Consider the following 13,470-nt stretch of genomic DNA (forward strand, 5'->3'; position numbering starts at 1 on the left):
AAGAGTTTAGCAGAGGGCTACAAGGACGATATAGGATGTGGAACACCTCCGTTATGAGGAGAGGCTGAGAGGCCTGCGTCTGTTCACCCTTGAGAAAAAAAGACTCAGAGGGGATCTGATCCACGTCTACAAATATCTGAGAAGCGGGAGGCCAAGGGACGAGGCTGAACTCTTCTCAGAAGTGTGTGGTGATAGGATAAGGGGAAATGGCCACAAACTGAGGCATAGGAAGTTCTGCGCAAATGTGCGTGGGAACTTCTTCACAGTAAGGGTGAAGAGCACTGGCCCAGGCTGCCAGGGAGTTTGTGGAGTCTCTTTCTCTGCAGACATTCAAGTCATAAAGCAAATGACTGCTTGTCACAAATCCCCTCCTGAGGAGGCTTAAATTGCTCTTGAATCCTAGTTTCAGACAGTCATCAGATTAAGTGTCTGTGCTAGGTCTCCCCAGTACTATGTGTGCTAGAAACCCCAAATTTGCATGTGAGAAGCCTTGGGAGTGGGCAGAAATGATAATATCAAATTGATAAAAAAGGAAGACTTAGAAGAACCGAGGAAAGGTAAGCAGCCCGGAATGAGCTCTGAAACATGCTACGAACAATGGGAAATCAGGGTCTTCTGATGACCACAGTATGTGTATGGATGCCAGAGAGGATAAGATTGTCAGTATTCTATGGTCATGGTACACCTTGGCTGCAGAATAAAACCTGACTGGGTTTTAGGCTTTTAGGTCAACTCAGAACTAGCCACTGTCAGGCTACCAAGCTGCAAACATACACCTGCAGTACCATGTCTCAATAAGCAGTACTGCACTTGCTCCCTCTGACTAATGAAAGTGCATTACAAAGTACCTGCCTTGTTTCTGCATGCAAAACAGACTGCTTACTATCCCCTTGAGGAAGCAGCCTTCCAACTTTATACCCTTAGCCCTGCCTTGCAAACAAAAAGTGAAATATTGACAACCTACAGTGGAAGAGCTTTATGCGGACAGGAGTGAAGAACCAAGAAAGGGATGAGTCAGTAATATACAGATTATTCAGTGTTACAGCTACCTGATTGCTTGGACTGTTCATCTACTCTCTTTCATAGAATCACAGAATCATAGGGTTGGAAGGGACCTCTAGAGATCATTGAGTCCAACACCCATACCCAACTTTCCATAACAGAGGACCAGACCAAACTGGAGAATCATCAAACCTTGACTATCAACCTCATCTAGATGAAGATTCCATAGTCTTTGGACACATAGTTCCGCAAAAAGAAGACAGGCAGCAATACTCCTCCACAAGAAAGGAGATACTTCTAGAGGGGTACACAGTACACTATTTCCTACATCAGTAAAGACTTTAACAACATAGTAGGGCTACAACCTTGGCTTCTTGGTTGCCAAACTTTAGAATACAGTTCAGTCTTTGGGTGCAGGCTGGAGCTGTTCCCAAGAGACCTGCAAATGCTGTTTTTTTTCCATTACAGATGTCAGCCTGTTTATGTTTGTTTCCTCCACAGAAGTTTGAATTCCCCACATTGATCAAGCCCAATTGCAATATGGCCCACATTATGTATTGCGACAATTAGCATTCCAAATGAACGGCTCTTTTCCTTCAGGACTATAGCTAATGTCTCTACACAGTACCATGCATGTTCCAAAAGATATGCCTGGAAGTCTAGAGCTACCCTGAACATAGTCCTCTCTAACATGGTTTTACAGTCTGGGTAATGCCCTGCCTGCAGAAAAGTGAGCATGCATCTCTGAGACATAGCAAGCAAAAAATAATGATTTTAGGAAAGAGAAAGAAGTGTGCTGAATGAAGCAAGGGGAAATAAAGGAAAAAGTAAGAGTTTGCCTACAAGTTAAAGGAAGGTATGGACTGGAGGCACAGCAGAGCCTACAGCCTTACTTGTTGAGCTTACTATGAAACAAAAGCATCTGCACTAACTATTGGTATGTTAGCAACAAATAAATCTCAGTGTAGACAAGCCCAAATTCATTTGTTTTCTGCTCTAGCAGAGTCATGCTTGGGTCAGACTGAAGCACTGTGCCTGTTAGGAAACAGGCAATTAGTATATTTGTGCTGCATTCCAAGTCAGAAATGCCTGAGTTACCACCTATGCAGAAAAATGCAAAACAGTATGAAGAAAACCAAAATATAAGGAAATCCCAGAGGGACATAGAGAAGCAACACACATGCAGAAGTCTGGCAAACATTAGCGCTCCATACATTTAGCTGCCAATAGGATAAGTCTCCAAAGTTACACTGCATCACTCAAGTCATTCTACTTCCAGCTGCAAATCAACAGCAGCAATGAAGGGCGAGAGTGTATCTCTCACTCCAGTACCTAAAAAAAGGCACACTAAAATATCACAGAGAGCAATAGGTAACACTGCCAGCTCAGTCACAATATTCAGTTCTCCCTCCCTGGTGTGCAGACAGACCCACCAAAATGCAGCCCAGGCTACAGCTGTAGCCAGGGACAAGCCACTGTTCCCTGCTACCCAACCCCCATCCCTGCCATGGAAGGATGAGAACACCTCCCACCACAAGAATACCTGCATAGTTGGAAGACATGTCCTAGGGCTGCTGGCACCCTGGTGGTGTGAGTAACAAAATTCCAGCTAGAAAATTATTCCCCCCAGGCAGCCACAGGGGAGAGGCATGTGCTGGGGGGATTTGGAGCTTCAGCTTAGGATATCCATGTCCCTTCCTCAGTTTCTTGCCTCCAGGCACACCCATCATTTAAATTTTTTTTTGCTGCTGGCTGAGCAGCACTCTGGTTCCACCAGATCTTCCCCCTGCAATAAAATGCCTACAATGATCACCTTCCCCTTGTGACTTTCCCAGTTTCTCTTCACTTCTCTTCCTATTTCCACTTTCCCGAACACTTACATACTGGAAAGAAGAAATTGATCCCAGCAGCAGTTCCCCAGTCAGAACTACTTGCCATCACCAGGAAAGGATGGGAATCAGACAAGAAAAGAAAGAGCTCAATGACAAGGTGCATCTTCACACATAATGGCAAAATCAAGTGCAACACCAGGCCTAAATATGTGTGCTTCTGGGCGTGCTGGATGGCTCTGCTCTGTACTACAGCGGTTCCAGGGAGAAAAACCACCTCGCTATTTGCTGTCTGCAACAGAGATGCTCTGAGTGCTTTAGGTTCCAGTGGTCATCAGCAAGGGGATTCTGTTGCCAGAGGACGACTACCTCCAGGCACAGAGTTGTCAGCAACAATTTATATGAAGCTGTGCATACTCACGTGGCCATGCAGGTCAGTGTTCAGCAGCATCACGGCACAAGTGAGACAGTGAACTCCATCTGCAGAGAGATATAACAAGTCATGTTCAATTTAAGAATGGATGAAACCAAGCCTCATAGTCTAATTGAGTCTGTTCTTTTAATGAGAATCTGTTTATCAAGAAATATGTGTAAGTAAATCAACAATGAGGTCATTCAACAGTTGCCGAAACAGAGCAACCTTTCTTTCATCATTAAAGAATGTCAAAACTATCTTGCAGCATCCATCGATAAAGCAAACAGGAAACCATGCCGATATCAGTGCCACAGCTTGAATCAGTTCAGGTTTTTTTTTTTAATCTGCTTGGGACAGAAAGTGAAGATAGAATATACTCTTTCTTCTATACAGTATGACACTGCAACAGTTGTATGTTTTTTCTCCCCCTCTGGCCTTCTCCTTATTCAGTGGAGAATTCTGAAAAACTTCGGCTAGCCATTTACACTGTCTAGTTTAGACTTTGTGTTGGGTAGTGAATACTCCAGCAATGTCTGAGGAGTTCCTGTACATAGCACAGGACCTCCACAAGGAACCAGAAGAGACAGGATATATTCCTAACTACATCCTCAGATTCACTGTGTTAGACCTTGGAATGTCAGTAAGGATCACCATTTGCAAAAGTATACAACACCCTCATAATTCCTCATTTTCCAGGCATCTCTTTTAAATTAAATCTTCAGATGCTTAATTCAGTTCCACTGATTACACTAGGAAAAGCAATTTCTCCATTCTCTTGCTTATAAACACCAGGTATCATCTTCCCTTCTCTCACAAGGGTGAGAGAAAAGGTCATTTATAAAGCAAAGATGTGCTGTAAGTAAAATCTCTCATAACTAAATCATATACAGATTCCCCTGTGTTGTAAAATAAAAGGTGGATGGGGATATACATATCTTAAAAGTTAGTATGACTATCACAGGCCTACGGCCATCACAAAAAGATCCCCCAAGGCAAGTACCATGTTTTCTTATGTTTGTACAGGGCCTAGTACCCAAGCAATGTGGCAGAATTCAAGCAGAGCATGGTATGAAGGAAGCACTATCATTAACACTAACTGTGTTAAGTCTGAAGCAGCTTGAATCTGGGACTGTGGTGTCTCTGTTCAGACCTATGCATTTCTCCATAGCAGTTTGCCTTCCCAACTCCAAATCACAAATATATTCAGAGGATTGAGAAAGGGGAAAAGAGAAAAGCAAATGCAATCCTGATTTCCACAAAAAGAAATGAACACCACATTTCTGCAGTGCATCACTTGACTACTGACAGTGGAAATCCAGCATCAAAACTATTAAAACCCTATGCAAAATCTGCAGGATTTACTTTAATCCAGATGCTCAGGTTCTAAAGTGGAAATGTACTTTCTGCAACTTGGACTAGAGTAAGGAAGCCACACCAAAATACAAATCATTGTTTTAATCTGTAAATGACACACTTGCTCTTACTTACTGCCTTTCCTGACTTAAAATAAGAAAGGCATAATAAAGAGGACAGAGATAATATGAGAACAGATCACATCTTATTGCTACCTATTCTCTTGTCTGATAGGCAAGTCAGTAAAGCTAAAGAGACACAATGAGGGCAAATACCATCTCACTGTAACAGAAGTTAATCACAAAACAAGGGGTAAGTAAACATTACAGTTCTTCCAAATGCAGCAGTTCTTCCTTATCTACACTAGAGACCAAAGGCATGGTTCAGCATAAACATATTTCTTTCTCACCCTCCTTCCTTTCTCAGCTTTCTTGATGTGTGATCAGCCAGCACTGGAATTAGAGTCACATTCCTCTGCTGGCATGTCTGGTTGAATGCAGGAGCCATGCCAGTGGACACTGCTCTCTTTGAATGCCAACTTTCTTGAGTTTGACCTGTGTGTTTGTTTCTCCCATCGGTTTCCAAAATGACTGAAAACACTGGCAAGGAGGCAGCATTCCGACTGAGGTCAGTAAAGATGAAAACACGACAGCATCTGGACACAGCACCCAAAATTCACCCCCGTAACTGGCAAGAATGGGCATTTGCAGAAGCAGTGCATGAAGAGTCAAGCATTGAATGGTGTACGAAAAGTGAACTGCACAGCTTTCACATAAGACGGTGTTCTTATTCATGTGCCTGTACCTACAGTGCAAGTACCCACACACACTCAGAACTGAAAACACTTAAATCTAGAGATGCTAAAACAAAGGATTTACACTGAGGATGCCTAAAGACCTTTCTACACATTTATGTGTAGACAATGTGAAGGGTTTCCATGCTCACAACACAACATTTCTAAAGCATGGCACAGCAATTATTCATCATCATACATACAACCATACAAACAGGGTGAGGACAGAGGGAGACTAAGCACATTCTTACAAAAAGCAAAGTTACCTTTAGAAGAAATGGTGTTTGGGTTACACTGATAGTATCTGCTGGAAAAGTGGACTAAAACTCTCTCTCGTTCCTGAGTTTCTCCAATAAGTGAAAAAGCTTTAAAGAAACTCCTAAAAGAATTGCATAGAAAAGAGAAATTAAAATCATAAGTCCATATAGCATATATAGCTATACAGATTAAGAAATCCATAAGCACATGTCCAACAGCTGACTCCAGGAAGCCTGTCTAGAAAAGAGACTATCATCCTGTCACCGGTTTGTGGGGCAGTTTGACCCGGTACCGTGACAATTGAGGCAGGGGACCCCCGGGCCCACACCCCGGGGAAGGGGAAGGGGGAAAGGGAAAAAGGAGAAGGGAGATGGGCCTAGGAACAAAACAGCGGTTAATTGCAACATCACAGTACATGCACAGTACATGAACCATGAGTTAAACTACCACTGGTCTTAGCCACAGGATATTCCAGCTAACAAGCAATTTTACTAATTGAACTAGTTATTTGTAATTTTTAGTATTTTTCATTTCTTCAGGGAAGGAACTAGACTAGGTTACGTACAACATACATCTGGGATATTCTCTGCCCTTTTCACCTTTGCCATTTAACTTCACAGCCATCGTTATGCCCATCAAAATTAGAGGAACAAATCCAGGCAGTGAAGTGAGACACATGCACCATGAAATTGCAGTCAGGACTGAATGTGCAGTCCTCCTTCCAATGGGACATGTAACACAGCAGCCATGACTCAAGTTACCTTGCAGAAGGGCAGTGTGGCCATGTGCCCTGTAGAAAATGTGGGAAAGGGGGCAAAAATTTCTTCTATTGTGCTTCAATAGCAGAAAGAGCAACCTGCCCTGCTCACGACAGTCCTGGGCAGAGGGCAGATATATATGGGGATGCAGCCTGTGTAAAGAAAAGGAACTATCTTCATCTCCCTCTTATTCACCCTACTATTTCTCCTGCTAGAAAAGCTAACCTTGCAGACAACTATTCATTAGGAACTTCTGTACTTGCCCAAATCCCTGCATCTGCAGCTAAGGGGTGACCCCCATAATATCATCCTATACTCATTTGTGAAGATGCTTTCCAAGAAAAGGCTGAAAACAGACTCTCTGGGTCTGAAGCAATAAGGCATATAAAATGAGTCTTAAAAACTTAAATGTCTCATAGGACTGAAATGAACACCAGATCTGAAAAGGGAGGAATATGCTGCTAAAGCACTTAAAGTCTATCTGGCCTAGAAGAATAACTATTAATTGTTTGTTTGTTTTTTATGTAAGGTTAAAGACAGAGCATACTTGCAGTGATCTCATACCCAAGTGTGACCTGCTTGGTAACAAATTCATCTCACAGGCAATGTATTGCAAATAAATAAATAAATTCACAAGTACATACAACTGAGCCTCTGCAGGGTTTCTCTTCCAATCCTATTTCCTGCCCCAGCAGGACATTTTGACAACTAGTTGTCCCAGCTCAGGCTCCCTCCAGCAATAGCCCTAGCTCATGCTAGGCACCAGAAACCTACAAGCCTCTCCTTGTCTTCAGGACATTTACCCACCTGAAAGACCCCTTGCATTGGCAAGCAGCAGAACAATATTTGGTAAACAAACAAGAAAGATGCATGAGTGATGCAAGGCGACATGTAGATACAGTGTGGAAGCGGAGCTGGGCAATGAATGCCTGTCCTTATGTCCTGGACTCTCCATCAACTGTGTTACACACTATACAATAGCTTCATACAGTCTGAGGGTAATGTGGGTCTGGGCTGCTGTCATGGGCTGCAGTGTCTCAATACATCACCATGGTTTAACAAACCATGGTTCACCAGTAAGACAGCAGAAATGGCCCAGATAGTTCTTGGTCACTGCATATTCGGGGCAGCATTTGGGTTCAAGCTGACGCTTTGACTTCAGCCTGTTCTATGCACTCAGGGTGCCTGGCAGCCTCTGCAGCTTGGCTCAAGTTCTTTGAGAGTCTAAGTATCATACCAGAGAGAGCATATTTTACAGAAGGTCACAACTATTAATATTAATCGGAGATCCACAGGGAGAAGAGACCGCCTAAAAATGAGCTGGAAAATAATTAGGTGTTGGACTTCACAATTTAAAAGACAGGTATATTTAGAAACACACCTCAGGGCACCTCATACCCAGAACAAGAAGCCAGCATCCTCCACCCTGCACTGGGCTGGTGCTCAGCTTCTTGGAGCAACCAGCACTGTAGCACACTGTTAAACCCTCCGCAGGTGTGCTCCCACTGCTATTAGCATAAAGGACTTGAGTGTTTATTTTCCCCACAGACAGGGGCATGGCTCATCTACAGTTGCCAGCAGCTGACTCCCTGGAAATTATTTGCAAGGGGACTGACTAAACCCACAACCTTTCATGGTTTGTATAGTTAGTGACAAATAATAACCCCAAGCCAAATGACTGAAACTCACTTCAAATCCCTTTTCCTTTTTTTGTCAGCGTTTATCTGTCTACCAACTCTGCCAACAGGCCACTGCTACGAAAATTTGGTATGCTGTCTCCTAAGAAAAAAAACTGAAAACAAATATTTGAGGCCTAACTCCAGTGTAAAAAGATAGAAAACTTGACAGATGAGTTTTCAAACACCCACACTGGCAGCCGCCAAACTCTCATAGGCATTTTCAGTCCAGAACCTTTTGCTATTCTGCATATTTTTAGGTGCCTCAGAGGGACGCAACAAGACGCTGAGCCACGGAAAATCCTGGCCTCTGCTTTGCACAGCGCAGCCAAGCAGAGCAAGCCCCGAAAGTCTTCAGTGAAAATGTCAGTGAGCACCACGCAGCTCAGCATGAGCAGCACCTTCATTTCTCAGCTGTACCTGGCATTCCTCCTGCTTACTGATCTGTCATTTTTCTCCCTATCTTCTGTGTCAAGGATCATACCTAAGCAGGTTCACCCAAAAATCTCCCTCTCCAGGAAATGCCACTGCACCAAGAAAGCTACAATATTAGCAGGCCAAGCCAAACGAGAGAGAAATGCTCCAACCAAGGGTATGTCAATTCACTTGCTTTACCCTCTAACACTCCCACTATTCAAACAGGACAGCACAGCAAACAGCATTAGAACACCAGGTTTGCAAAGAGGCATATACCTGAGTGAGAAGTCCAGTGTCATGCCTGAGAAATCAAAAAACTTAAGGTATTCTTCGGCCACAAGCTTGCTGAATTCGTTGCTTTGAACAAAGAAAATAGGAAAGAAAGGTTAATCATTCAGGAGGGAAGTCCCAATCAGTAACACAAACAACAAGGCATACATCCTCATGTTAGCACATACTTCTTACTCAAATGCTTTGCCACATCAGAGTGCTTGAATCCCTCTAGATGGAACAGACGTTTAGCTAGTCTGGCTGCTTCCAAATTGCTGCTATTGCTGTTGCTGAGATCACGGCCAAGGGCTCCAGCAGCATCTTTCTCCTGAAGTTTATTGCTCCCAATGGCGGCACTGGAATCTAACTCCATACTCTGTAGTTCAGGGTTGCTATGAGATCCAAAAAATGTTGAAAGAAAAAAAATGACAACACACAATTTTGAGAACAATTCCTCTTAGGAGAAAAGGTAATTAATGGTACAGAAGTGACATTACGTGATAGAGCTAGTACCAACTAATTGAAGCAGGTGTGTAAAACAGGGACATTTATTTAACTGTTATCAGAGGATAATAGTTTAACATGGAAACCCAAATATAAGGGTTTTCCATCCCAGAAACGCATTCTGCTCTGCGCTCACCTTCTGAATACGCTGCATCCAAAACCTTCTCATTGCACAGACAGCTGTTTGCTACAGTCAACCTACAACTGCACCAACAATAATGACTTCTCAATTACTTTTTGTACTAGTATATTTTAACTCAATCATCTGCAAGTAGAAGATACCCAATGTGTTTGAGAACAGCTTGAAGGGGCCTCTGTATAAGTGAGCCACTAGCCTCTTTTCATAGAAAAACATAGCTATGACGTTCAGCAGTTCCACACTGACTCATCAGAAGTACTGTCCTCATTCTTCCCCAGTCATCCTGGAAACAATGCTACTCTCCAGATAACCTCCCCAGAAGTCTTAGCAGCATCCATGCAGCGCACACATATTAGGCATCCCACTGAGATGCTCCACCAGTGACAGCCGCAGGACTTGGGGAGAGTAGCTTGGTGTGGAGAACTGAAGACAGACACAAACCACTGGGCTAGTCTGGAGAGCTGCTTGCTTTCCTCCTGTTCCCTCCTGGCAGCAGTGATTTCCCTCATCAGCTGCTCAGTCAAGACGTTCAGCGTGTTCAGCAGTCCCAGGACACTTTATATAAATCATAGATTTATAGATTCCTCCCACTTGTATAACTGGAGGAAAGTTCTGGCTAAGCTGCTTATTGCTTTTCTGCTCAAAGAGGCAAAAACCTTCCACATAAGAAGGTATACCCCCCAACTACACCTCCTGCACATGGAAAAGGCTTTTTTTTTTTTTTCTTTGAAGTCTGGAAAAACTTTTCTTGGATACTTGCGTGAAAATTCTTGCACAGTCTCAGCTCTGTGTGCATGACAGCATTTCTGTTTTTAAAAAAGTACTACACAGAAATTCTTTCCACTAAGCCTTAGTTTACAGGGGGCTAATGAGTGATCAGCAGAGGTCATGTGCAGGGCAGATATGCATGGAATGAGTTAAAGATGATTTTAAACTCAACACTTCCACATGCCAGAGTTTCTTATGCTACGGCAATCTTCAGGCTTGACAAGCCACAGTCAGCACAACTGATCACTCCAGCAGCAATTACCTACTGATTTACTGGAAGGTCTGCTAGTCATTTAGTAACCCTTTAATGATGAGATTTTCATCCACTGTGAACTAATAACAAAAACGTTTGCTATTCCACACACTTCCTTCAATGCACATCATCACTTGCACCCTCTCTCTCTTTTCATGCATGGTTTAAGTGAGGGAGGTGTGCAGTGCTACTAGAAAAAGAATCATAGAAGACAACTTTCTGACATAGATGTTACAGCCCAAATGTTGGACAAAGGCCTACAGAGTTAACACCAAATGGAAGAATCAAACATAACTTCAGTACAACATCTTTTTTTCCTCCCCATTTTTTTTTAAATCTTAACACAGTATCTGAGGAAAACAGACACTCTCTTGTTTTTACAGATTTGCATTTATTTGAGTGTAAATTATGTGAGAAAAAAAAAAAAGCTCTGTTATGGCATTAATCTTGAAAATACAGCATTCAGAACACTGCCCAGCAGTCACACCAGCAAGCAAACAAAAAAGACCCTCCTCATACTGTTGTTTTGAGAAATACCTCCTTAGCCCTCTTCAACAAAGGGCCAGCCAACACTGGAAATTCCCCTACAAATAACAAAATTGCTAAATTTGGTCTGCCCGAAACTTGTGAATAAAGCAAATTTCCAACTCCTCCAACACATGGCCAACACCTTATCCATTCACACTTGCCACAGCAGGTTTTGAATACCCATCTCTAACACTTAACAAGATATAAAGACAAGAACAAGAATAAGGTTAACGAGATGAACTAACACACCCACAGTGCCTTCCACACACTAGCATTGCTTTGAAAGCCAGGTCAACTTGTGTAGCCTCATTCATAAATCACAGCCCTGTTTCAACACCACTCTTTACTAAAGGTAGTATTTATAGCCTTGAAAGATATCCAGAGTTGACAATGAACATCTGCACTTTCTTGTGTGCCGCAAGAGTCAACATTATCACAAATCTCCACAAGTTTAGAATAAGAGGAAGTGCTAGTATCTGCCATTTAGTGCAATAAACGATGCAGGAGATGCAGACTTCTATTCTGCCTCTCCTGTCTGCCATTCTGACACAGAGCAGGAAAACCTAGCAAGAAATTGATACAGTTGCATAGAAACATCATTGTCCACCTTCCCTGGCTTAAACTCTTCATCCTCACTGGGAGTCCTGGTATACAAAATCAGATTGCAGACTTCCTTCTGTCATTCTGGCAATAAATTAACTTACTGCTTAATGAGTAAATTCAAGAAGGTGATCGAATTGATAACACAGGTTGTCTGTAAGCTTCGTGTTCAGGGAAACTGGAAAGAGACTTCAATTCTCAAGCTTCCTATATATTCTGTAGACACTGTTCATGCCACCAAAAGCTTAGGCATACAAATACCCAAGCTGCCATTTCCATGTTGTTCCTGGACATGCCAATTTAGCAGGGTCTGGAAGGTGTTATTCAGAGAAGGGCCAACATCTTCTAGCACCTCTAGGTTCTGCAGGTATTTGTGAGTGGCATATGTGAGTGGCATTTGCCACTCACAGCTGAATGCAGATACTGACATCAGCCTCTTTCTGAAAAGTGCTTTTAAAGAATTTAAACCAAAGACCAGGAGGTGACCCATGCTGAAGACAGGCCTGTCTCCTATAGTCTTCAGTTTCTACACATCTTCGGTCCACAGCAGCATTACTAGCTAAAGAGAGACAAGAAAGGGCTTTAGACGGAAAGCATGACTGGACATGGACTTCTCATGCAGCTTTACTCTTCGTCATATAAAAATGAGAAACTTTCACTGACAAAGGAAGGCCGATAATGTAGTAAATTATATTTCATTTAATCCTGGATTCAAGGCCAAACTGCTATAATACCACTGGTAATTGCCTGCACAGCAACAGCTGCTGATATTCATTCAGAGACTCTTGTATTGATCTGTTCTATCAGGAAACAGAAGCTACAGAAAAACAGACCACTTCAGCCTCACAGTGCATGGACTCTAGCTTGAAACCAAGGCCTTCGACCTCCTTTCTGTCCCCACCAATGATTCATTTTCCCTACCACTCCTGCTGAAACATCCTTACATTCTCAGCTGAGCATGTACATGCTCTGCGCCAATATTGCCAGCAGAAATTACAGCGATTAAACGAACAACCACTGTTGCAGTAAATTCAGTGCTGTCTAACAGCAGCAACCACCCCGCTGCACTCACAGATGAAACATGCAGACAGCAACCTGTGCAAAACTGCTTTCTCATAGCACGCCTCAACAGCCAGACTGAAACATTTCATACTGTTTTTCTTTACTTACTCCATTACTGATCAGGTGCCTGGGGATTTAGCTTCTAACACCAAGGTGTCTCATACTGAGCTCAACACCTGGCACACTTGATCTGTTTAAGAACCTTCCACACTAACTTTTTTTTTTTTCCTCTTGATGTTTGCAAAATTCAAACCCTCCACAGTGATGCTGAAGGGGGCTGGTAAACAGCTGCAGCTTCCCAACAGCACCAGAGAAAATCACTAACCCAGAAGTAAGGGTCCAGGCACGCTGCATCTCAGTTTCTATCTCCCAGTCCACAGGGCCACAGATGGAAACCTCAACATGAGTACCTGCAGTGTCAGGAGCATCAGACCTTGGGATGCTCTTAATTTTTAGCAAACCTCTGAGGAAATAATTCTGTTTTGTCCCAGAGAAAAATATGTTAGCATTTTGCATTACAGGGAAAGAGCTCCTGCTCAGATATAAAACAGAGCAGCCGACACAGCCACCAGCCAGAAGATGCTCAGGGCTGGACCTTCCTAAGGTTTTTTTGGACAGGAGGAGGGAAGGAGCAAGGGGTTCATGATACATTTTTTCTCTCAAACAAACATGCAGGCCTTTAGTATCAGTTTTGCTTCAAAGCAGGCTAAATCAGGCATTTTCCAAAGTCTATCAGAGCAAGAACACAGCAACCACTAAAAATAAGGACAGGTGGAGAAGAGTTCTGGCTCACTGAAGTCAGGGCCAGAACAAATGCTGTCTGCGGTAGGAATGCAGAATCTGCC

At 43.0% G+C, this 13,470-nt stretch overlaps 1 protein-coding gene across 5 annotated transcripts in view; it reads right to left on the reverse strand.

The window, feature by feature from the left end:
* PSD3 (pleckstrin and Sec7 domain containing 3) overlaps positions 1-13,470 on the reverse strand; it is a 123,595-nt gene that overhangs the window by 68,327 nt on the left and 41,798 nt on the right. For 3 of the 5 annotated variants that reach the window (XM_065740704.1, XM_065740703.1, XM_065740702.1), the window contains exons 4-7: positions 8,960-9,163; positions 8,778-8,858; positions 5,659-5,771; positions 3,253-3,311 (exon numbers count right to left, since the gene is read on the reverse strand). In XM_065740704.1, coding sequence (XP_065596776.1) covers positions 3,253-3,311; positions 5,659-5,771; positions 8,778-8,858; positions 8,960-9,163 — 457 coding nt within the window. Of the gene's footprint in view, positions 1-3,252; positions 3,312-5,658; positions 5,772-8,777; positions 8,859-8,959; positions 9,164-13,470 lie in introns of those variants that run through there. The other 2 variants (XM_065740705.1, XM_065740708.1) reach the window with 2 other exon arrangements.

Source organism: Cyrtonyx montezumae, unplaced genomic scaffold, assembly GCF_038088225.1.
Source record: "Cyrtonyx montezumae isolate F1298 unplaced genomic scaffold, pur_monq_1.0 scaffold_29, whole genome shotgun sequence".
In the NCBI taxonomy this organism is placed as follows: Eukaryota; Metazoa; Chordata; class Aves; order Galliformes; family Odontophoridae; genus Cyrtonyx; species Cyrtonyx montezumae.